The 27,555-nt window shown below is 27.7% G+C and overlaps 1 protein-coding gene across 2 annotated transcripts; it reads left to right on the forward strand.

Moving 5' to 3' along the window:
* The first annotated feature begins 13,707 nt into the window (after positions 1-13,707).
* Positions 13,708-27,529, forward strand: LOC112591028 (serine protease nudel-like). 2 transcript variants are annotated; one of them, XM_025334655.1, is made up of 19 exons: positions 13,708-13,838; positions 13,903-14,061; positions 14,286-16,400; positions 16,508-16,711; positions 16,822-16,985; positions 17,788-17,921; positions 18,000-18,392; positions 18,509-18,792; positions 18,866-19,141; positions 19,251-19,767; positions 20,239-20,531; positions 20,639-20,813; positions 22,180-22,413; positions 22,490-22,847; positions 23,366-23,531; positions 23,906-24,085; positions 24,952-25,207; positions 25,346-25,453; positions 27,137-27,422. In XM_025334655.1, the coding sequence occupies exons 2-19, from the start codon at positions 13,911-13,913 to the stop codon at positions 27,420-27,422; spliced, it is 6,294 nt and encodes a 2,097-aa protein (XP_025190440.1). In that variant the 5' UTR covers positions 13,708-13,838; positions 13,903-13,910. The 2 variants fall into 2 exon arrangements, with proteins under 2 accessions (XP_025190440.1, XP_025190441.1); XM_025334656.1 differs by lacking the exon at positions 13,708-13,838 and having other exon boundaries at positions 13,911-14,061; positions 27,137-27,529.
* The last annotated feature ends 26 nt before the right edge of the window (positions 27,530-27,555 follow it).

The raw sequence follows: 27,555 nt of genomic DNA on the forward strand, positions 1-27,555 counted from the left end.
TTTATTAGTTGGTAAACATCGAGGGCCCAATGATTGACATTCCCAACTTTCCTATAATTGCGCCTCGCCACCACAGAATTCACTGTAAATTATTTATATTAAAAAACCTACAACAGATTACAGGTTCTATCTGCCCATAGAACATAACAATATGTATCCCTCTCCCCCTTAAAAAAAAAATTCTTCTCATACCATCCACAACTTATAAGATAACTTGAGCAACTAAAATCTATAACCTAACTGAAGCCATGGACAGAAAATGGAAGGGACAAAAGCACTAAGGAGACAACCTCACCAAAAGTTTTAAATAGAGGACTTAGTCCCCTAACCTTTATAAATATAAAGTACTTAAGTACCTTAAAATACCAAATAATTTTTATGATTGTAAAATATAGCTTTAAATTAAAATGTGTTAAAAATAAATGTTGTACATACTGAAAATTCAATCGATGATTCTACAAATTTATTATCCGATAGCTTCCGGTTGATCTGCACAAGTCGTAGTCGTGCCGTTCCGATATCGATGAAAATACTTAATAGATTATAATTTATAAATATTATAAATAAATATAAATCAATTTAATCTATAACGTGTGTAGACGTGTAAAATGTGTATTTATTGGTCGTAAAGTTAAATATAAATATTGTGTCAATAACAACATTACATAAGTAGGTATTACAACTATTGCGTCAACAGAGCTGTGTGAAGTTGTCAAACCCGAGTAAATCTTATGTTTTCTCTAACAATAGGGTCCGACTTTAATGCTACTTAATCCATAATAACAAATAATTATTAATCTTTTCACGCACATTTTAATGGTAAATTTTATAAAACACGTCCGCAATTTAATAAATTTTTAAAAATTGTATTTTCGAATGTTCAAAACGATAAATATATATTTATTAAAATTAATAATTTTAACTAAAATAGGTAAGTATAAAAAAACCTTTAAAATGTAATATAATAAAAAAAAATCATTAATACATAAAACGCAATAGAAGAATAAAAAACAAAACATAGACATTTTTTTTAAAAGTATGCAACAATTATTCAAAATAATAAATGTACTAATATACTATGATTTATAGAATTTTTAGAAATTTTTAAAGATGTATATATACATACATTTTTGAACTTTGATCAGTAAATTATGTCAAACAAATTTTTGGAGGTCAACGAGAACTGCTTTCTTGTGTGAGCTCCTAAATAACTCTTTATAATTAGAAAGTAGGTATATAGATACACTAAACAAACTATTTAGACTAATTTTTTGATAATTTTTCCTAATACTTGAATAAATTCTAATAAAAGTTAATACTTTAAATGGTGTATAGATTCGATTTTCCTGTATTCGTGGAATATAAAACATTTTGAACAATATTTGATTTAAAAGTGTAAACAGAAAAATATATTAAATAATTTTTTAATTACTGTTAAATCAATACGTAGCTTTGTTTTGAATAAAAAAAAAAAAAAATGATTTTATACTAATAAATTATGTATGTATTATATTATATGATATTATACATTTTCACAAAAGTTTTTTAATAAACGTTGGTGGCCTTTTAACATATTTTTCAAATATAATTTATTTTTACGTAAGCATTTGTTTTTACTTTAACAGACTAGACATCACCGATGAATATAAATTGAATAAAAAACAAAACAATAAACTTATTTGTTTAATTTCGACCCTTATAAAGCAAATATATTTTAATAATGAAAAATTATAAAATATAGTTCCAAAGTTATAAAACCATTATAAATGCATGATTTAGTGCCTACATATAATTTATACGTAGATAAAATTAACGCACTTATACAACATAGAATTATAGATAAAAATTAATAATTATATATGATAGTGAATAGTGATAAAAAAAATTCAGTAAAAAATACTATATTATTGAAGAATTTAGTAATAACAGCCATCAAAATTTAACAGGTATTAAAATTACTCAAAATATATACTATACATATAATGAGCTTTTCAAGTTTGTAGTTCAGTTTTTTATAATATTAATATGACTATATATTAACTAATAAAGTATTTTGAAAATGTTGATTCCCCCAAATAAACACTAACAATAGCAAAAAATATTATTTTCAGTAAATACAGTAAAATGTAAAATTAATTTAATATATATTATTTACCATTGTTGGTGTCATTTTATGATAGTCAATACATTCCTTTATTTAAGCGTTCACTTACCAATATGACTGTCGTCGTCTTACATATTATATTGATTACATACGTTAATCATTCTATGATAATTGAGTCATCATAATTTGAGTCAAATATTAATTAACGTATACCTACTGTAGTATTATAGAGTATAAGTTACTACATTAGTTCCTCATCACATTATATGTACATAACTATACTGCTGCTTCATTGTAATTTGAAATATTATTTGTTAACAGAGAATAAATTGCAATATTACTCATAAATTGACAACTTCCTGCAATAATGTATTTAATATGTTTGAATATATGTAATAACTACCACTCGTCAGATTCAACATTCTGCGATACTATTAAAATAATAATTACATTTGCTTGAGATAAATTATTTCAAGTAGGTAGATATATGTATAGATATAGTAAGTATTGACATGATTGCATAAATAAATTTATACATACAGATAAATACCTATATAGGTAAATCTTACACTCTATAAACTAATATATTATTTTTAAATTTAATGTTTCTGTAGGCCATAGAATTTTGTGTTAATGTGATATTCATATGAATAAATTACACATGCTTTTGTAACACAGAAAATTCCGATAAAATTATGTAAAAATTATAATTAAATTATTATTTAAATTATTGTATAAATATATTACATTTTATATGATAAGTTAGATAAATGTTATGCATTGGTAATACTGGTAATGATGAATTGGATTGAGGTAGAAAGAAATACGATTATTTTATTTTTTACTGAGTACCTAGTACCTAATATAATATTAATAACAGGTGCACCTATCTATTACAATTAAAAATGTGATACGAAGCTGCGAAAGTTGGAGAAACACAGTTTATGATGCTGATATCCACCCTGCGAGATATAAAAACACTAATTTTAATATTATTTATTTGTAATAATAAATATTGTGTCTAGCTTTTAGCGAAAACGTCAACAAATATTTTGCTTGGCGAACAGGAACGTCGCGCAAATGTATGATTCATGTACACATTTTACACATTCATGGTCTGTTAACACGCCAACGTTATCGTATATATTATTTCGTATCGGAATGTGCTTTTTATCATTTCACGTGTCACAAAAACCGTGATGTTACCAACACGTTTCCATAAAAATTAAGCAAGATACGTGATTCCGTAGTCAGTACGTAGTACATACATAAAACAAATTATAAAGGTCCACTGTCCGACGGAGACCAAATAGGTCTAATAGAATATCCCGACCAGCTTGCTAAAAGCTATAGTCGTATAAATAACATGTAATATTTAGGGTCTTGATTTAAATGCCCTAAAATCTATCAACTAATGTTCTAAAAAATAACCAAAACTACCTTTCAAACACAATAATGCCCTTTAAAAATTGTTTAATAAGCTATGTAATCGTGCAAGTTAAAGAAAAACAATGGATTAACCTTTTAGTATTTTTAACACTTCTCTAAACTATCTAAACTAAAGTGAAATTAATACAAAAGCAAAATACTTTACTTAGACATACATAATAAATAAACTACAAGACCTACACTGGAAATAAATTCAATCGCAATTTATCTCCCCAGCCGACCAATTAGTTGTAATTTGTTTGAGTTCTGAGTGTAAGATACCACAGTATCCATCCAGTATAGTCACTGGGAATATATAAATACATTATCACATTTATATAGAAGGATAGAAATTTGATACGGATAAAAATATTTAAATACTATTAAACCAAATGTTATGAAAACAGAATTTCAGAATATACTATTTTTAATTTCCTAATTTATATTAAAAGCTAAAAAGTTTTTATATGGGTAATATATATATTCAAGTATATATTTGTATTAAAAATTAATTAAATTACATTAAAATGATAAAATAAAAATAAATGGTTTAAAAATAGAAAAACATCGATAAATGTAAAAAACAATTTTCATCCTTGAAGTACTTACCTGTTACACGAAACAAATAATATAATTGGAATGCATTGTTTTAGAGAAATATGTTAAATAAGTGTAGAAATACGACATACAAATACAATATATCCTATACATTTATGTAGAAAATTAAATTCTTGCCTAAATACATTAATTTAAAATTCCTTAACAACAATAATATTACTTGCAAATAACCTAGTTTGACGTTTAAATTTTTAAAGAAATGTTAAGGCCACAGTTTTTTAAATAATTAACTAATTAAAAATGAACATAAATAAATAACAATGTTGATTATGGTTTCTATTATTTTTTTAAAAATCACATTCATTATATTTTCTTATTCTGCATTGGCACGGATTATAAGTTATAATTTATAACGTATAAGTATTAAATAAAAAACAATTTTAATGCAGATTATTAACTAAGTAAAGTTCCTTTTTTCTATTAAACTTGCAACTGCAATTAGTTTTAAAAAAAGTAAAATAACTTTGAACCTTAAACTTAAATTTTGAAAATATCTACATATATTAATTTACCTTAAAAGTTAAAAAAAAAATAACTAACTTACTCGGCCTTGACAATTTTATTTTATTTTATACATAAATACGAGACAAGCACTATAAAAAAACAATGGAATAATTGTGAACAGTTAATTAACATACAAACAAATTAAAGTGAAAAAAGGGGATGTATTTGGTGTAATGCTATAGACGAATGATTAGAGAATTTTTAAAAAGTAACATAGGCGAGTATAGAACAAGGCATGTGAATGGGCACAGCAACAATTATAATAAAATTGTTAATACCCTCTAGTGCAGCGGTCGCTAACTTTTTGGACCTCACGGACCACTAAATCCACGACTCTAAATTCTACGGACCACTTATACTCATAAGTTTTAAATACCAAATTAAAAAAAAATTAAATTAACGCATATTTTATAAATTATCAATACATGGTTTTTTTATTTATAACAAAATTTAAGTTAGCTTAATTATTATTGATTACAATAAAAAAAAAAAATTAAAATAAAGACTGGGTTCGAATCATTAATGTTCTTCTAATGCATTGCGATAACGATATTAGGTTTATTAATTTTATAATATATAATAATAATGACAATATTATTACTTGTTTACTTTTATTTGTTGTAAGTAAATTAAACCTACAGACTACATACAACGACATTTTACAATAATTTTGTATATTATGATTATTATACACAACTTTACAAATAATTTTCAAATTTTTCTGTGGACCACTAAACTTTTACCGTGGACGACCGGTTGGCGACCTCTGCTCTAATGGCTTGCACCTCACCTTCAATTTTTATATAATATTTATCTACATTCAACATAACAATAACGTTACCTACTTAATATGAAACATAATTATGGTGGCATATAATTAATTAAATTAGTTTACTAAAAGAACCGTATACCTAAGAAAATCATTATAAAGTAGTAATATCGACATCATATTATTAAATGAAATCATCAAATCCAAATGTTTTAAACAATTTATAAATATTACATAATCGAACAATATTAATTATTGTATCCTTCTCAATTATATTGGTAACAATAATTTAAATTCTTGTTAAAGCTATATTTACTGTTATTGCGTTTGACATAAATAATTAAATAAATAAATTTTAAAAATAGTTCCTCAAGTTTCAAGTGATAATGAATTACATTTTTTTTTTTTTTTTTTTTAAATACCTTTTTAATTTTTAAATCCTTTAATTGTAATGTAAGTTTTATTTCAAAAACTACTTTAACAGTAGTTTTCTATTTATTTATCAAACATAAATTTACATATTATAGTTCAACTAATATACTTAATCTTATACAGTGCCAGCCCAAGACACGGGCGAACCGGGCGGTTGCCCGGGGTGCCTCCAGAATAGGGGTGCCAGATACACAATTGAAGGTGTTCAAAAACTTGTAGAAACTCATAATTTTTTTTTAAGTCGACGAAATAATGAACTAATATAAATATATTAATATAATCATATATATTACAATAATATTACCACACACCGTGACGACAATTTTGAGACACAATGGCTTATTTAATCATCGTCAGTCGTCACTACTGCCGTACCAATTTATCTAACGCCGACGGTTAGGTATGAATGTACGCGTTCGTCATGTAATATATCATGAAATGCATTTTCGTTATTATGGAAAAACTATTCAAAATTAAATTATTTGTATAATAATTTTAAACTTACCAAAACAATATACTAGATCGAGTTCAAAAATATTATGCTGGATTGCACTCAAGACATTAATCACGTTAAACAGTTTTCTTTGATTTAAAATTTTTTTGATATAGATAAGAAATTTACATTAAAGAAAATGTTATAATGTTTAAACTAATAAATGACTTGTCTGGTGAAGGAATTTTTGAGACTATATAATAATGTATAATTATTAACTAGAATTAAGTAACAGTAGATGTCAGGGATACAACAATGTGGCGAATATGTAGAGTAAAAATAAAGGCGTACAAGCAAGAATATTATGAGTCAATTTTCGAGCTTTTTTTATGCCATGTGGTTGTCATTTACTGAGCTTAGTAGTTGAAGATAGTGGTTTTTGCTCTATCGAATCAAAAAACTTCTTTGGAATTATTCAACGAATATACGTGTTGTTCTCTGCATCTGCGGGTCATTGGTATATTTTAAAAAAACACATCAAATCTTTATCCGTTTAGCCATAATGTAAGGCCTCGATGGGAATGTTGAATAGATTGTATTAATGCGGTTAAAAATGAAATCTCACAAATAATAGATGCACTGAAAGAATTAACTGAATTACTAACAGTGTGTTATAATAATATAATCATCTACAATAATAAATTGTCTAAAACAATAAAAATGTTATTTAAGCTACATTTTTAAGGGCGCTTTTAAAAACTTGCCCGGGGCGCAATAATAACTCGGGCTGGCACTATATATATATATAAATTTTAGTTTCCTATTTTTTAATATATACCTACATATTCAACAGATAAATTATTTAAACATGTCCTCTACATTTTTATATCTAGTTTTAAACTAGTTACAAATTAAAAAAAATATTATTTAGTATAACTATTTTTTGTATTTACTATTTACAACATATCTATTCTAAAAATTCTATTTCAAATTATTAAATGAAATATTTTTATAATTTAAGTTTTTATAATTTAAATTGTTTGTTGCGTTATATTTTTTAACTAAACTTCAAAGTTATGAAAATAATAATCTTGTTCTCTTTGATATTATATTTTACTACAATTTCTTTGAATTATTTATGAAACATACATATTTATAAAATTTTCTCTTAAATATTTATATATATATATATATATATATATATACATATTTACATATTTCATATGTGTGTACAATGCATTTTGTCACGTTAACATAATTTATAGTACCATGTTGAGAATACTTATTTTATTTTTATAACTTTATTAAAAAAAAAAAAAACATTTAATATTTAATAACTAGAATAGGCTTATATTATTTACGTGAGTCTAAATTAAATATAATATTCAGTATTCAACTTATAAAGTTCGTTTATATAATTATTTTAAAATTTTAACGAAAACTTAACATATAGATAGTTGAGATTTAGAACAGGAGTGGCACGTGGCACAGTGTATTCACTGAAATGTGATCCACAAAGGTCGCCTATTCTATTAAATGACACGCAGCCATCATTCCAAGAAGTAAACGATAGGTCCAATTTCATATATACTAGCACCCACTCTACGGAAAGCGCATAAATTCATAACTCATGCAGAAATTAGAGAAAGATAGCAATATTTTAAATCAACTAAAACTTATAAATATGACATAAATAACAAAAACAGTTCTAAAATTATATGTATTTTAATAAAATTATTCTTAAAAATTCAAAACATATTATGTATCGGAGAGATTAAGTTCAGAGCAATTTAAAAAAATACATGATAAATATAATTATTATTATTATTAAATAAAACACTAACAAAAATTTCGTAAGATATAAGAGTATAGCGTATTTAGTAGCTGGTATCCATTCACATTATTAATGTATTTACGTAGTTGTCAATGTCTCGATGATGACTAAACATTAAACTCATATTATTATTTATTGCTGTATAAGGAAAATAGTTAAGAATGCAATTTGATCGCACAAAATAAGTAATTAACAATTTTATTACAGTCATCAACAATTTAAAGAATGTTTTTCGGTATGACAAAAAATTACTTTAAAAATTACTATGATTAAACTAATAAAAATACTTTTATATTTGTTTAATGTTTATCCTACAAAGTTTAATTGCATATTTTTTCAATATTATTTATTTTTATCATAATTTAATAAATTAAATAAAACTAATAATAATATAATATACAAAAAAGGTAATGGTTAATGACAAAATTACCTAAAAATAAAAATTAATTCATTAAAGAATGAATCCAGTAAAATGTATAATTAACTAACAATCAATACGAAATTAACTATATTCTATAATCTATAGTCTATCTATATTATGCACGTTACTTAAAAAATATTGGATCACTTACATTTATCTTTGTATTTGGATTGAAATTTGGAAGTGTTCAAAAAGGCCTGTGTAGTGTATATTGTGCAGCGAATTAAGAAGTAGCTAAAGATAATTACGTACTGAAAACTTTAGTTCCTTAAAATTGTGTTGACCTTATTAAATGGATGCAATAAATAATAATTATTCTATTAAAGAATTAGAATTCTAATTTTCACTTAAATTCCTTATAAATTTCTCATTTTTAAATTCTGAGTGGATTGTACCTAACGATATCGGTTTACAATGATATGCTCAACATATTTAAATACTGTAGAAAATCAATCTTAAATACAATAAATAACAGAAAATTGTCTGTCACAGATAACGGTCACCCTTAGGCCTTAATACAATTGTTTATGACAATGACAAAATAAAGGCAAACCGTATCTTACTGTTACGTATTAAGAAATCAACATGTTAAATTATCATATCAACAATCAATTTTTCAAATATTTAGAGTAATCTTATTCTATTTATAAGCATTTTAAATGTTGGTGTTCTATCTATATCAATACTAATAAAAAAAATTGTTTTTATCAAAATGCTTAATTGATAATAAGATTTTTAATAATTTATTTTATTATAGAAATGTAAAATATCAAAAATACATAGTAACAATTTATTTTTAAGCATTTAAATTTTAAAATTCAAATTTTGAAGAAAATAAACATATCATAATAATAACATTACGTAAGTAAAAGTAATTAAAAAAATCTAAATTTAATTTTTCTTCTATAATTAAACTTAAATTTTAAAAATAAATATTTACAAATAATATAATAGGGACTTAAAATGTTTTGTTTTTTTTGGCAAAAATTAGTTCATCATACTACCAGCTAATAGACAGTAATATAAATAAATTATAAAATACTCTTAGACGTAGAGATTTTCTCTGTTCTGAATCGTTTTTCTTTATCGTGGTTTACATAGTTTCATGAATTCATATTACAGCGATAATAAAATTAATTACAGAATAAGCAATGATGGTATATATTTGAAAGTTGAAACTTATGTTACACAACACCGCGACTTCACCGCTTTTTTTATTTTTTTGATTCTTTGTTGATATTCGATGCAACAACGAATGTATTATTTTTACCTCATAAAAATATAGAAGTATGAGATATTAATATTATATTTGTATAAATAATAGAACAATAGTAAAATAACACTTTAACTTTTAATATATTATGTAAGCACTAAGCATCAATACATTAATTTAATTTATGTAGTTTTAGTAGATTTTATTTAAAGTTTATTGTCAAATCGGTGAACTGCATCGATGATGATAAAATAACAATTAACACTTGTCGTCAGTTTCTCTAGATTCCCAAGAAGGGGCTATTATATTTTACATATTTTTTAGCTCACAGTGAATCCAATCATAAATATTCCATAATAAGCTTTCTAAAACATGATTAATAAATGTACTTATTTAGTAAACAATTTCATAAAGATAAAATTAAAATTTGATTGATTAAATTGTTGTAACCAATTAAGATATTGTATTCTAAACTATTAATTTTTTAAATATATTATTTTTACTTTTTTTGTACAAAGTATTTATTAAATGATACATTTATACCAGTCACCTTTGGTGCAAATATTTGATTTCCAGCAAAATTTAAATTGCATTAAAGTGAAAAAATAAAAAGTACAAATTTCATATTTTTAAAACAAATATAAATAATGTTGTAATGTTTTGGTAATTATACTTAACACTCATAAAATTGAATAACTTAGTAGGATGGAGTGTGGACCTAACGATCCTCTAGCAGCACCATTGATGTATACTGTGTATTTAATATTTCTATCAAAATTGAAAATTTAATACCTAACTATGGCCTTGTATGTGTCACCATTACAAAACAATTTCTACTTCACAAACATTCATTTTAAAATAAACAAAACTAAAAATAAAGTAATAAAGCCATAAAGGTACGAATATTTTAATGCTCAAAATATGAATAACTGTTATTACTATTATTTTTTTTTTTTTGTTAGGTTAAGATATTAACATTTTAAAGAATAGTTGGAACAAAAAAAAAACCTAAAACAATAAATCATGCTTATGAAGTACGAAGAAAGTCTAAGTAGAATATTATATAGTTTATATTATAGAAACAATAATATATATTTAATTAAATCTAATAAATAATTTTATTTCTCAGTAGAATTTTATTTATTTAAATAAACCTGCTTGATACAACAGTAAATAACAAATATTTATAACTTCTAAGTTCACAGCTAGAAAATATTAGTTATTATTTAATAAAATTGTAAAAATATAGAACAATGTGCTAACTGTTTTACATTTTATATAGGTACATCATGGTTCCAATGTTTTTATATAAATGATAAATTATATTTCCGATTAATCAAATTCTTGTTATTTTTTCGAAGACTGTATTTACGTATAGTTATAACAATATTGTGATTAAAAAATTTTCTGAGATATAGTCCGGATAGAAAATATAAATTTTTTTAATTATTTATTTTATTATAAATTTTTTTTTTTGAAACATATATAACATTTTTTTGATATTTGAGTGATTTGTCTTGATTTAATTATTGCAAAATATGTAATCCTAAATTTATTAAGAAAGAAAGATAATTTTTCTGTATATAATATTAATATAATAGTATTTCTAAAATAATACCCATCACCCATGAGCTATGGCTATAACTCGAACATAAAAAAAAGAATATTCTTCATTGATAAAAATTACATTTTTATGTTCTTGTCAGGTATAAATATATTAATAAACGTTTAATATAAATTCCTAATACTTTTATAGATTGGAAAAAATTATAAATATTATTCAATATCAATTTATAACATAAAAATAAATGTTCACACAATCATAAGTAGTTCATTGAATTGACTAAGAAAATAAATTAATAAAATTTAAGAATTAAAAAAAATAATAAAATTATTAAAACTAAAGTATTTTTTTAGTTTTTTTTTTTTTTTTAATTTTCTTCTAGTATACTTGTATTGTTGCAAAAATAACTAATTTCAACATTTATTCTTGGATTGAGATAAGCACGTCACCCACTGTTAGAGCAAATTATCTAAATCAGCTATATGAGATAACTCAAATAATTTAAGAGCAAGCTTAAAAACCTATTAAACGATTTAAATTTAACTATTATTACTAAAATATATGCTTATACTACTCCGTATATTATTATGTTTTACAATATTTTAATAATAAATACAAATCTGTTAGTATTATCTGATGGAATGAAGCTAAATAAAAATGATTAATCGCTTAAATTTTGAAAATTTGATCTTTTTTCATTTCCGGACATTGAATGTAATTTTATAAATTGATTATTCATTGAAATTCTTTCAATGTTGCGTCTCGCGTCTATAAACTATTAGAAATATGATAATTAACTAATTATTTACATTAAATTATTTTATTTAGATAAATACCTATGTTTTTTTAAATATATAAATTAAAAAATATATTTTTAATTAAACTCACCTTCAATTGTAGAAAATATAATAAAACTATTTAAATTAATTAAATAAAAAATGCATTTATGTATTGTGTACATAATTTATTCATTTAGTTATTTTATTAAAAGTATTTTTATTGAAGATAAGTATAACATTATTCGTGTATATTGTTTATACTTATTTCAAATAGTAAAAAATTGAATAACAAATGTTTAAATGCTGATTATTACAATTTACCCAATGTGTGTCACTCATATAAATATATATAATATATATAATATACCTATCATGCACTACTTTTTGTACATATATAAGTAATAAATTAACATTAATAACAAGTTATTAAATAATATATTATGTACTACAGTAATAACCTATACATACATATAACGATGCATATTGCTGGCTTAGTGCGCACTCATAAAACATGTGTATGGCTTTAAGCTAAATTATGTTTTTTTAATTCTAGAATAAAAATTTATGAGGAACCTTAGATTACATTTTCAAGTTTTTTGATTTAAAAAAACGTATCAGCATAAGTCAAAATCAAAATTAAAAAATTAAAATTTTATATTATCTATAAATAACTTAAATAGAATCAAAGTATTTTTTTTTTCACGTCCAAGAATAGTTTACGTTAAATTATATTTACATTATTATTAGTTTATTTTACTTAATTCGATAAATAGGTTAAACCAGTTATTATACCCAGGTTAAAAGTTTAAAATCTCACAAGTATTCGACTCTATTTTTGTCTGTGTAGGTATGGATTTAATTTGTTGCTTTACGCAGATAAATTAACATTATACATTGTATATTTAGGATGCAAGTACATACAAATAAATTATTATTATAAACCAAAAAAAAAATCAAATGTACTATATTATAGTTATGATATTAATAAACTATATGTATTGATTGTATTGGTATCCACTAGTCACTACCACTACCCAGAGCTCAGAAGTATGTTAAACTTTTTTACACTATATATAATAATGTATATAAAACCATAAAAAATATGTTGTATGATGTGTTAGTTAATAAAACTAAAATATTTTTAAAATTTTAAAATTAAATTAATACCAAAATAATTGAATACAAATATTATATTATTGTTAGTAAGTATTGGAATATACTTACTTATTAACCAAAAAACAGTTTTTTTTTTTTTTTGGAGGAATTTCTTTAGCAATGTACTATAATATGCAAATTGTTATTATCCAGTTTTCAAAACACCCAACTACAGTAATCGTGCACAATTTATGCAATGCAAAGCATTTTAATACAAATCCAGGCGTCAATGAATGAAGCAATATTTCTATTAACATGATACCTATATGTATTGTTCTTTTTTTATGATTTTTTTTTTTTTTTATAATACGTTACTAACAAGTGTCGGTTCAGCACATAACTGCCCTCAGTCGTCTTTTATACGTATTCACTAAACAACTATCATCGTGAAATGTGCAAAGTTCTATAACAAATATATTTTAATTTCTTAATTTATTTTTTTATAAAATTATTTAAAATATATAATATGAGAAATTGATTTTATTAAATACATCTGATAGTTTATGGAGTACTGAAATGTTAATTTTTATGCGTTGTACTTGAAGAAAACCTACATCAACCACAGTCATTCAACAATATTACAGGTAAGAAATATAAAAAATGCAAATATTTTAGGTGTAATTTATTATAGTTCTTTCGTTCACATAGGTATAGGAATGTCCAGTACCAATTCTACTAAATTAAATTTGCTGTACAAAAAAAATATGCCATTTTGGAAAAGAAAATGCTTTATTTTATCAGTTTTAATTTCTACTGCTTTAATCGGTTTATCAATATTTTTCGTGGTAAACGATATTTTTAATCAAGGTACGTCCTATATTTACTTTAACATATTATTTATCAGTTGCATAAACAATCAATAACCATTTAATGAATCAATAGTGAACTTATAGTTCCTTAAACATAATTTAATGGCCCTTGGTAGTTGGTCCATTACGTTTTATTAAACCTTTTTATTAATTAATTTTTCATGCAACTTCACTAATATATAAAATTTTGACACATTATCAATGAGGATTTCAATATTTCAGGTAGGATTTTAAATACAAATATTAATTTAAATGACACATCACCATCACCACTCAACGTGAGTTCTAACAAAATACCCAATATAGGCCAACTAAAAATTAGACATTATCGGACGGTTTTAGATGATGTTCATGAACAAGAAATATCCGTCTCATGTGAATTAAATAATAGAATAATAAAACTTAAGAATGAAATAGAAAGACTTTACAATAGTTTAACTCGGTTAGATACTCAATTTAATAGAGAAAAACGGGGTCTGTATGAAACAACTACGATTGTTGATTGTGTACAAATGAAAGGAAAATTTAATAAAATCTACGAGGACTTAAATCGAATATCTAAAGCATTATCAATGATTGATAACAATGGAATATGCCGTTGTAAATGTCCACTAGACACTATCACGATGGTCGACACCACAACTGAAGTTACACGTTCAACAGAAATACCATTTGATAAAGTAACATTCGCGTCAGGAAATTTAAATGAACATACACCTAGTACAATTGAAAAAATAAAAGAATCAAAAAAAATTACAATTCCTAATAACAAACCTCAAAGTGTTACTAATCAGTTTAGAAGTATTTCTGATCACGAAATCATTACTACGACTTCAGCCGGAGAAAATGAATTTACTACTGCATTATTATCAACACTCGAAGATACCACTATTCAGAGAGACAACATTGGAACTGTCGATACAAAAGGAGACCTGTCACCGGAAATGTCCAATATGGTAACTAATTCTATAAAACTTAAGGATAATGATCAAATAACTATTGAACCACAAATATTATATCATACTGAAATTATAACCAACAATTATGTAAACTTACAAACACATATTACTTCTGATATGCCAACCAGTTCAACAGATATTATGGATTTAAACGAAACTGTTCAAACAACAGAGTTAAATAATGACAGATTATCTACTGCACAACAGAAAGAGTTGAATAGAGAAGTTATTTTAAAAATTACAACTGAAAATGAAAATATTTCTGAGTCAACTACAGAAATATTGGAATCAGAAAATAATCATAATAATACTTATATTACAGAAACAACTCCGGAATCGATATTTGAAAATGAAAATACTTCGAAGTTGACTATAAGTAGATCAGAACCTGATAACAATTATGATGTCGCTTATAATACAGAAACAACTTCGGAATCTACATCTGAAAATGAAAATATTTTAGGATCGACTACAGAAATATTAAAACTTGACAATAATTATAGTAAAACATATACTACAGAAACAACTTCAAAATCGACATATGAAAATGAAAACTTTTCAGTTTTGACTATAGAAATATCAGAACTTGACAACAGTTATAGCAAAACATATGTTACAGAAACAACTTCAGAATCGATATCAAAAATTGAAAATACTTTCGACTCAATTACAGAAACACCAAAACCTAACGATAATAATTATAATAATTATAATAACACTAATGTTACGGAAAGAACAGTTGACTTGATATTTGATAACGAAAAAATTACGGAAATGTCAACTTCCAATAAAAATGACGAAAATATAGTTGTAAAAGAAAGAACTTCATCAGAAGACCGTGAAAATCATGACGATAAACAAAAGAACGAACAAAATACTAATCATTCAACAATTATAGGTAACACTAACGTAGAAAACTTAAACCATTCAAATCTCAGCAACAAAGGCGACGACAAAAGTACTTTGCAGCAGCTTGAAGTGATACAGCAACAAGTACTACCGAAATCGTATCCAATATGCTTTTATCCAGTACCGTGTTCGCCAAATTTAGTGAATTACCAACAAAATAAACAAGATATGAATAAAAATACAATACAGTATTCGGCACAGTCGCTGAACACATATAAAAAAAAACCGCCTGTTGCCACGGTGATTCAAAACGATTATCCAGTTTTGTTAATTTGTCGAACGGACGTAGTTTGTTCGGTCGCCGATTTTGCGGGGCAATCTAACAGGTTGCACTGTATGTATTCTGTGAACGTAAACAAAAATAATGAATATACTTCGAACCAAACTATAAAAAACAACGATAACAGAACGAAAAACGCATCCGTGACGAGGGCCAAAAGCGCAAGAAACAATGACGACATTTTAACAGGTAATAAAATAAATATGATTCCACTTGACATCGTATAATATTGCGTAACGTAATATTATAATATTTTTAATATATTCAAATTAATCGAATTCGTTTTTGATTCGCAGGTAATCTCGAATGTCCGTCGAATACGTTTCCATGTGTAGACAATTCCGGATGTGTAGACACCGAAAACTGGTGCGACGGACGAATACATTGCAATGACGCGAGTGATGAAAGCCAATGTAATTGCAAACAGCGAATAGACAAAGATAAATTATGTGACGGATATTATGACTGCCCGAGCGGTGAAGACGAATTGGGTTGTTTCGGTATGGCACATAGCACTGATTCCTAACAACTAATATTGCTGTCGATAAATCATTTGTCCAAAAATATAAATATTGAATACACATAATATGTGTATATTTATTATGTTTAGGTTGCAATAACGAAACGTTTAGTTGTGGCGATTGGGATATTGTTTCACAGCGTTCCAGCTGTTTCGAAAGACAAAACCGTTGTGATTATATTAAAAATTGCCCTAACGGCCGCGATGAAGAAGAATGCACTTTACTATCTAGACATCTCGAAAATCCTAATCAAGTGAGTTTCGATAACAATTTTTTTTTTTTATTAGACTACGTAATATTATTTTGCAAAATTTTTGCAATTGTAATTTGTTTTATTTTTTCATATTAATATTTCTACCCCTGTCTTAATTAACTGTTATTTTAAAACTAACTATATCAGGATAAAAATTAGATGTAAAATATTTTATAATAATTCAATATTATAATAATTATAATATAAATATATAATTATTTATATTATAATAATTATTATGTGGCTTGGCGTGGCGCGTTGGCTGCTTCCAGTTGCGGAATGCCACTGGGAGTAAGTAACGGCCACAGCTACTAGCTCTCGGATGGGTGACCATTCGGGATCATAGTGGTTAAAAACCTTGCCACACATACACGTGTTTGCTATCAACCGTATCAATCGTAAAAAATACAACCTACCGAACCAACCTTACTTAAAAAAACCCAATGGCCTTAGTAGCCGCGGGTCAACTAAATAAAAAAAAAAAAAAAAATAATTATTATTATAGATATGAATTTAAAAAAAAAAATTGATTAATTTTTAATCAGTATGAAAGTAAGATATAAATATCATATAATTATAAAAAGATTTATAGTACCTACCTAAAATAATATGTTATTAGTTGTAAAAAATGTCTGATAATAGAAAAAATAATAAATAAATAAACAAAAATTATAGATATTTCAAATAATTTCTTATATTATATGTAAATTATTTACCTTAAAAACTGCCTAATAAAATTTAATATTATTAACAAAAATATACACATTTATATATTATTAACTTTGTTTTTTATACATATTAGATATTTTTCATCTCATACTCGTCCGGTTACCTGCACCATAACTGGAAAGGAAATTGGTACCCGATGTGTGGTAACGATAACATTGATACATGGGCGGAAAAAGCGTGTACGGTTGAATCTGGAGAAATGTCGAAGTAAACTACCTTTATGATACGCTGCTCTATTGTAATAGAATTCATATTTTAAACAAAAATCTTTGATTTTGTAACTAGGCCAAATAAAATACAGTTTATAAATGAGCTGACTACTTATGACGGTCCGTATATCAATATCGATAAAAATAATCAAATTATACTATCAAACGAATGCAAGCAGCAAGGGATCTTTGTCGAATGTGAACAAGAAATTTGTGGCATACGTTCTGATCTTAAATTCAACAAAAATATTGATCCTGATAGATTGAGAAGAAGCTCGTATTTAGAGTCATCGAATAACATCACCTCGCGCTTTACAAGGTCAAAAGATCCGAGAGTAGTTGGAGGCGTCGCCAGCAACCCTGGCGCATGGCCGTGGCTCATTGCACTTTACCAAGACGGCATATTTCATTGTGGTGGTGTCATATTAAATGATCAATGGGTGTTGACTGCTGCGCACTGCGTTAATCAGTAAGGACAAAACGTTATACCTACGCGATTATTATTATTGTATTATTATTTAAATTAATATCTTTCTTTTGATTATTCAAATTAATGTTATATAATTTGTTATAATTTGTATTTAGGTACAATAAACATTTTTATGAAGTACAAGCCGGAATTTTGCGAAGATTTTCGTTCTCACCAATGGAACAATCGAGAATAGTAACACACGCAATAATCCACACTCAATATAGTAGATCAACCATGGAAAACGATTTGGCCGTATTACGATTGGATCGCGGTCTAGAATTTAACCGTTGGGTTCGCCCAGTGTGTTTGCCTGATAATAAATTGAATTGGATTCCATTCCCGGGAACAATGTGTACAGCTGTTGGTTGGGGAGCTACGGTCGAACATGGACCAGATCGTAAGCGAAAAAAGCTAAAACACTAAAAGAATAATGTAAAACGGTTGACTGTAATTTCGATTTTTATTTTTAGCGGACAACATGCGAGAAGTAGAAGTGCCGATTTTAGCCGAGTGTACGCATAAATCTGATATAGAGGGTAAAGAAATTTGTGCCGGATATTTGAGTGGTGGTCACGATACTTGCCAAGGAGATAGTGGAGGTCCGCTACTTTGCAGAGAGCCCAACAATCTGAATAAATGGTATGTGGCTGGCATAGTTAGCCACGGTGAAGGATGCGCAAGACCTATGGAACCCGGAGTATACACTAGAGTCGCATTGTATATGGATTGGATTATTAAAGCTACTGGTAAGTTAAAAATAAATTAGATCGTGTTTAATTTTTGTATCATTTTTATAGATTTTTATTCAATACTCAATACTTACTTTTACCTGTTCAATTGATTATTTTGTTTCAGAAGAGTTCAATTTGCCACTAGACCGTCCATTACAATATTGTCCAGGAATTCGATGTAATACCGGAAAACAATGTATTCCAACAAAACGTCAATGTGATAAGTATGTGGATTGTATGAATGCGGAAGACGAACAAAATTGTGATTACACAGGTTCTCAGTATCATGTAAATTTGTATCGGTCAAGAAATACTGATCGTAGCAATTTGAAGTACAGTAAATTAAAAAGTGCTGGACAGCCATCGCGAGATTTTAATACGAATTTCACGGTCACCAATTCCAAACGAACACCAACAACGGTAGCATTTGTAGGAACGATCTCAACACCATTACCAAAATATGACGTCAACACTACTTCCCAGGACAGAGACCTCGTTAAAATCGAAAATAGAACCACCGATGCGGTTATCGAAGGAAAAATTAATAGTAATAATATAACGAGACTAAATGATACGGTTTTCAACGCCTTAAGACAACTTTTCGACAACCAGTTTACCGAAGAAACGTTCAGTTGTAAAAGGTAAAATATGAAAAACGAAACCAAAAATAATCGGTTCTTAAATTAAAAACTGTATCGCGACACAATATATGGAATCGGAAACACTAAAAAAAAAAAAATACATTATTAATTTATTCGTCAAAAATAATATTTAAAACAAAAAATATGTTATTACAGAAAACTCTTGATAAATGTTATTAACAATAATTATTTATGAAGATTTTAATTTTTTTTTTTTTTTTATTATTATTATTATCCAATAAATTGATCAAATAATGAATCATACGTAAAATATAAATTATAATCTATAAGTACCTAGTACCTACACAATAACGACGATCTGTAGAGACCGCAACGTTCAAAATTAAATCGAATACCAAAACTAGTTTTATCTGAAAGAAGCACCAAGCCTTGGGCATCAAGACAATACTCGAATACAATCATTGCGTGTATGATACCTATTAAAGTTGATTCAATGACGTATCTTTTCAGAATATCTCAAGTGGTGTTGTCCAACCACCGCTGCGACGGCACGGTGGACTGCGAGGACGGGACTGACGAAGAGTCCTGCGACTGCAAAACGAGACTGGCGAACATGTACAATTCGTCGGCTATCTGCGACGGGGTTGTAGACTGTCACGACGGTGCGGACGAGGCCGGTTGCGTTACGCCCAAGTGCAAAACTGACGAGACTACTTGCGGCTGGCCGATAAAATGCATCAAAAGAAAAGCGTGGTGCAATGGGCACGTCGACTGCATCGACGGCAGTGACGAGAAACACTGCGGTAACTATAATCGAGTTGGAAAAATGTCAAACGCCCCCAAATACCTGCGATTAATGTGACCGCTTACCATAATATTAGGTATTATTGTCTATCTGTTTTATTTTCAGTGGCGATCACGAACGGCACTACAGCCGTCACATCGGACGCAACCGGACGACCGACGTTACGACGATCTGGCATGGTGGCAGTGAACCGCAACGGTGTCTGGAGGGTGAGGTGCATGCACGATAATGATGTGGTTGCCAAGATCGCACACGAAACGTGTTTAAGCCTAGGCTACTCGTACGTACTATATATTATTGTGTTCACCGTTAAATCTTAAATATAACAAAACGGTTAGGCTGGGCTGGGAACCGAACCGAAAATAACCAAAATGATACTCATTGATAAAATTTAAATTTTATCAAAACCGTTATTTAATTATTTATAGATCAAACCCAATATATTGAGATTTTTTTTTTTTGTTTGTATACGAGTTTTCTTTAGTTTTAATAAATCCTAGGTACCTAACTACCTATTTTATTTAGCATAAAACCGGTCATTCCTCGTAAGTATTTTATTTAAGTATGTACTTAATATATATACCTACATAATACATATGTATACAAATTTAATTTTACATAATATACTACAGATATAATTTAAATTACAAGTGTAAATTGTTATATAAGTAGGTACTCGTATAAATTATTAATATTTTCATTTAAAATAAAAAGTAGGCATATGGGTTACTACTCTGCTAGTCACTGTAATGGGTGTGTTAAATTTAAATTCAATGATATATCATTTTATACGAAAAAAAATTCTGAATGGACACAGTCTGCCAGCCTATATCACTGAGTATATTTCTTATGATATAGTTTTTAATAAAGTTATAAAATTTAATTATTTTACTTTTATTATTATGTTAAGTTAATTAATTTTTTTTTTTTTATTGGGTAAATAATACCTTACTGTAAATACCGTAAAACAGTATGAATATAGTCATTCGTCGTAGCATACATAAATAAATAATATCTTAAAACTAATCTACATATTTTAAAAAAATATATAATATTCATAAAAATTCTATGTCCCCACAATTAAATACCTTAAAAAAAATAATATAAAATGTTGATATTTTTTTATTGAAAAATGAATAACTTATGAGTTACGAAAATTGAATTTTAATTATTTTTACTTATTCATCAATTATCAATTTATAATCGTCTCTATGAATAAAAAACTAAGAAAATTTAAAATTAATTGTTTATAAATTGCTCAAAAAAGACTTACCATATATATACACATACACAAAGAAAACCACATATCAATGTAAAGTCAATACATTAATCGCTTTACTCATAATATAAAAGAATGAGTAGTATAGTATTTCAATTTTAAATTCATTGAAATAGTTATTTCTGGTAATGAATTTACGAACCGTAATTGAAATCGATTATCTTGTTTTAAGTCAGAACCTATAAAATCACTACAAAGTTACAGTTCCATTTAAATGCGAATACAATAATAAAATAACCACGGTTCTGATGTAGGCCTAAAAAATAAATGTGTTGGTTTACTACGTACTTACCCAAAACATTTTTATTATTGCGTTGAACTCGATTTAGTTTTAATGCCCATTATTTGGTATTGTTGTTATCCTCAGGCATTCAGAATACTACGACAAGAAAATGTCGTGGAATAGTGCTCTACCCTTGAAAACGAACAAGTTGAAACTCACCGACATATGTCAAGGACTCTACGTGGTGTGTAGTGGCCGGAAGACGGTAGATGAGAAACGGTACTATTGGCACGTCGACATCTTAGTGGACGGTACGCTCGTTCAGTCCGGAGTGTTACTAAAGGACTCGTGGGTGCTTGTCAAAAGGACCGGTTTAAAGTGCGCACACGACAAACATCCGATAGACATCAGTTCCAAAATTACATCTTTTATTTTTGTTTTTTTTTTTTTCAAGATTACACAAGTCGTACGTAACGGCAGTGTTGGGTGGTAGCACGTACTCGATCATCCGGATCAAGTCACCATACGAACAGATCATAAGAGTCGATGGGATCAGAAAAGTTCCAGGCACAGATTTCGATTTGCTTCATTTGGCTAGTTCGGTAACTTTAAGCAGAGGTGTAACGCCGCTGGACGTGCTGCCCTTTCAACCGTCGCCCCAGCCGAACGGTACATGCTACGCGATCGGCTACATGAACGACCGGCGCAACAATAATAAAACTGAAGTTGCGTTCCTTCGTCCGGATACAGGACTATGCGACGACCCTAACACTTTATGCTTTACTGTGTCACAAATACCCCGATCGTGTTCAGTAAGTGTATACAACTTTCTATAAACCGTAATTGAGTTGTGAGACTGTGACTGTATGAGTACCTACGTAAATAAATAACATATTATACTGTAAAAGTGTAAAAGACAGAGGTATTGAGATCGCAAAAGGTTTTTAAGATACTTTAGTACCTTATTATTAGTTCTTATCTTTTTACTGTTAGAAAGAATACGATATATATATATAAATCAATAAATGAAGTAAAAAAGCTAAAATTACTGAATAGCAAAAAATATTTGATAAGTGCAAATTAAATTTGAATATTTTAATTACAAACCTAAATTCCCTTAGGATTTGTAGATTATTGTGTATACAAAAAGGTTAAATTAATTGATCAAATTACTACATATTATATTAGGTATTGTTATTTGTTATATAAAGGTATAGGTACACTGTAGATACCTACTGCGGCAAAATATATGCACATGTACATATTATTAAGGTCATTGAATGACGGATTTCCGTATTAACTAATCTATAAGTATTCTACGTGATTTCAGAATGGAAAAAATATATCTCACGTGACCGCGGTCATCTGTCAGTCAAATTTCGGTTTGTTTCTGGCCGCACCGTCAATTCAGTTCGACATGAACCTATGCGATCGTAACGCGCGAGTCCGGTTACCAATGGCTGAAGACCTAATGAACGAAATCGCCATCATTACTGGTAAATTATACAAAAAATTTAAATAGGATTTTTCAATTTACAAATGAATGAAACAGTACTATGCATATTATAAACCATAAAGGAATACATTTACTTAAGTATGCATAGTTATATATTTAGGGTGTAGCTGAGAGAATTCAGTAATTTTACAGTGAAATTAAACATTTATACTAAATAAATACGCCAAATCATCAATATAATATACACTTATGATCATAAATTATATTGGTAGATAATTTTAAATTTGTGACCTAATTAACACGAGACGAACTTAACTTGATACCCACCATTTTTGTCACACGGCATTTGAAAAACCCTATATGATATGATACATGCTCGTTATTGTTGTGTTATACATTTTTCATGTTCTGTAGATGAAAGCATAAAACCAACACCCATCCCCTTTTGTGGAGGAAAACGCTGTGAACTCGGCGATTGCGTTCCGTGGGAAAGAGTGTGTGACGGTGTGCCGGATTGTCGTGACGAACAAGACGAAACGATTAAAATGTGCGAAGAACGTTCTGAGAAATGCAAGACCAACGACACTCTATGCAGTAATTTATTATATTTTACATAGATTATAGTAATTATACAATATTTAATTAAGGATCCAATACAATGAGGTGATGGGAAAATGCACTTATTGAAATTTTCCTTACTTGATTTTGTCTTATTTTATTAATTTGGTAATCAATAATTAGTTAGTTAAGTAGCTTATCGTTTTATAATTCTATTAAAAATAAAATTCCATCATAATTAATATTATAATGTAATGACACCTGGCGTCTCACTGATGATTTTCAGTAATAACCACGTTACGCAAATCTACTACAGCTTACTTTTTTACTGCTTTTAAAGCAATATTATTAACATAAGAAATTTACTGTGAACATATAAAATAATAAACATTTTAAAAGATGCCAACAACATTTTTTTTATATTAATTAATAAAAAGTTACAAGTTTAATTTTAGTATTTGACAACTGTAAATGTTTAAAAACTAGATTTTTGACAGAAACAATAAGGAATAATACGGATATTGGGATATATATACAAATTAAAAGTAGGTAGGTAGGTAGGTATATTAAAAACTATTTCCATGAACACTTAGAATATTTTCGGAACGTTATACCACACGATTTTATTTCGACTCCCAGTTTAAAAAATGTGTGGTTTTTAGATTCTCAAGTACCTACTCAATGATTTATTACAGAAAAACTAACTAGTTTAGCGAAAAATATATTAATATTCAATTACTATACTGATAATTATTTATGTATAATTATTATGGCAGTTGCTAATGACACTTCTTAAACACAAAAATACCTACTAAATGTATATTGGTATACTTACCTAAATAAGAATACTTACACTGTATTGCAACAATTTACAATTTATAAAACACATATATTCCATATAGTATGCAACGTGGGCAGCTTTCGTTGCAACAACGACAAATGTGTGGAGAAAACTGCATTTTGCGATGGAATCGACAACTGTGGTGACGGAACCGATGAACCAAAGACATGCCAGAAAAACACGTGCGTGGACTATCTAAAGCTCACGGCCCCGGAAAGATTATGTGACGGACGTTGGGATTGTTTAGACAAGACGGACGAAGAGTTCGCGAACTGTCCCGGTTACTGTAATAGAACGAACGTTTATCATTGTCAAGCGTAAGTTTTACAAAACATAAAAGCATAAAATAAGCGTATTAGTGTACAAGTAACACGCTTTTACTTTTATGTATATAATTGTATACATAAATAATTTAACGAAAAATAATGTTTTATATGCATTTCGTCTGCCTGTAGATCGGACAAATGTATATCATCGGAACTAGTGTGCGACGGTGAAGAAGATTGTCCCGAATCCGACGACGAAGCAGAATGCATTGGATTAATCACTTCAGCTGGAAAAAGGTATGACACGCCCGTTATCGTTGCTATATATTCATTATTATCACGTCGTAAATTATTTAAAAAAATATATTACATTTCACCCTCGTTTTTATAACAACAAATCTTTGAAATCTCGTAAAAAACATTAAAAATATGACAAACTTTAAAAATTATAACTATGATATTATTAAAAGATAATTTATACGAAATATAAAACCTGGTGCAGACTAGTATACGAACGGTCTACATTGAATAAAAGCCGTAAAGTAAATTATGTCTCCGTCTAAACTCAGCTTAATATATTATAATACAATTTTTAACAGACTACGTAGTGGATATAATCAAATTCTATACATTTTTAACTCAATACGATTAACTCCGATTCTTCCAGTTAACATCTAACTTAGTTGTCTTAACCTGTATCACCATATAATGAAATGTATACAGGTTAAAACGGATTTTTATTTTGGAAATTTATGACTTTTCAACTTCTACGAAAGTTGTGTAAATTTGTGCCATTAGTGTAGTAATATTTAATAAAAAAAAAAAATAAAAATGATTATTTCACTTTAGGGGCATTTACGCCTTACAGTCCCGCCATGGTTTTTTATGATTAAACAAAACTAGTCACTGGATATTTAGATAAAATGAAGTCTATCGTCTTTATGAAAAGTGCACAACTCAATAAAATAATTGTTAACGTAAATTCATGAAAAATATTTATAGAAGTACTTTTCAAAATACAGCTTTGCACTAAAAAATGAAATAAAAACCCTCATTACCTAAATATTTCAAACTATGCCTCCACTATTTAACTTGATTTAAACACTGATATTTGCATACAACAAACATTTCATACAGACGTGGTAGAGATGTTTAAAAATTAATAATAATTATTATAACAATATGTAATACATTTAAAGATGATAATAATGTGTTAGGTACCTATTTGCTGGAAAAATCAGAATCGTCTAATTTTTTTTTTTTTTTAATTCGCTTAATATAGAATTTTGATTTGCTAACTTCAAAAATACCTAGATTTGTTATAATTTACTTATTATTTAATAACTACCTGTGCTTGTTTAGAGACGATCAGACAAAGTAGATAGACTGCTTGAACTTGGCCCGCACCTTCTTAAAAAAAACACTACAGCTCCGAAAAAAATGGTTTGCCAACTTCTGCAATAAATTTGCTAATATTTACTAAATTTTGGTATTGGTTTTTTGAGTATCGTATTAAGTTGGTGGGTTAAGTTCATGGACGTATAATTCCTATACTTATTACTTACCAAACTATGCTGCAGGAACATGTATCTGTTTTTTCTTTAATCTGGGGGGTCAAGTACCACTGTAAATACGTCACTACTTTTGCTGCCATATCATTAACATACCTACGTCTACTCGTATAGGTAGGTACTTCCCTATCGCAGTAAATACTAAATACTAGTTAATGTTAAATTATTATACGTTAGCCACTACCCACCCTGTGCCTGTCACGCCTCTAAATTGATACAAAAACACGGAACCTGCCACCTGCAGCTACAATTAACGTGGAAGTGTTGGTCTTTCGACGCATTCACTAATTGTTTATAGTTCACATTGTGTTGTTATCGTACGTGATACACCTACGACAGCCACTGCAGTGATACCTATAAATGACTATATTCCAATATATGTTTAATTTTACGTGTTTTGTATGTGCAGAAACGAAGGCGTGTTAGCGGTAAGGTCGTACGGGCACTGGCACGAGCAGTGCATAACTGAAGACTACACAAATGTCGATTACCATTCGCTGTGCAGAGGACTGGGATTCAGGCATGCGGTGGGCATAAAAAAGGCCGACGGCACCGGTGTGGACTTCGAGAACTTCATGATCGTTCAGTTGAACGCAGTCACGGACGTCACCATCCGGTCAGCGACCAAAAACATCTTACAGCGGCGGACGGACCACGCGTGCACCGCCACGTACGTGGTGTGTTCTAGCAGCTAATTGGACGTGATCACGACGTTACAGCTCAGCTGCGACGATAATTAATATACATTATATTTTAATATTAATGCATTGTTATATTATAATCTAAGATTTATATATATATTATACATATTATTTATATGGTGCCTAT

The sequence above is a fragment of the Melanaphis sacchari genome, unplaced genomic scaffold (assembly GCF_002803265.2).
Source record: "Melanaphis sacchari strain LSU unplaced genomic scaffold, SCAv2.0 Contig128_pilon_pilon, whole genome shotgun sequence".
Taxonomy (NCBI): domain Eukaryota; kingdom Metazoa; phylum Arthropoda; class Insecta; order Hemiptera; family Aphididae; genus Melanaphis; species Melanaphis sacchari.

Excerpts from the sequence above, each read along its gene's own strand:
- LOC112591028 (XM_025334655.1), top strand. The coding sequence starts at position 13,911 with ATGTCCAGTACCAATTCTACTAAATTAAATTTGCTGTACAAAAAAAAT. Across the intron at positions 16,712-16,821 it reads AGACGAATTGGGTTGTTTCG|GTTGCAATAACGAAACGTTT; the intron begins GTATGGCACATA and ends TATTATGTTTAG. Across the intron at positions 18,793-18,865 it reads GGTCGAACATGGACCAGATC|CGGACAACATGCGAGAAGTA; the intron begins GTAAGCGAAAAA and ends TTTTATTTTTAG.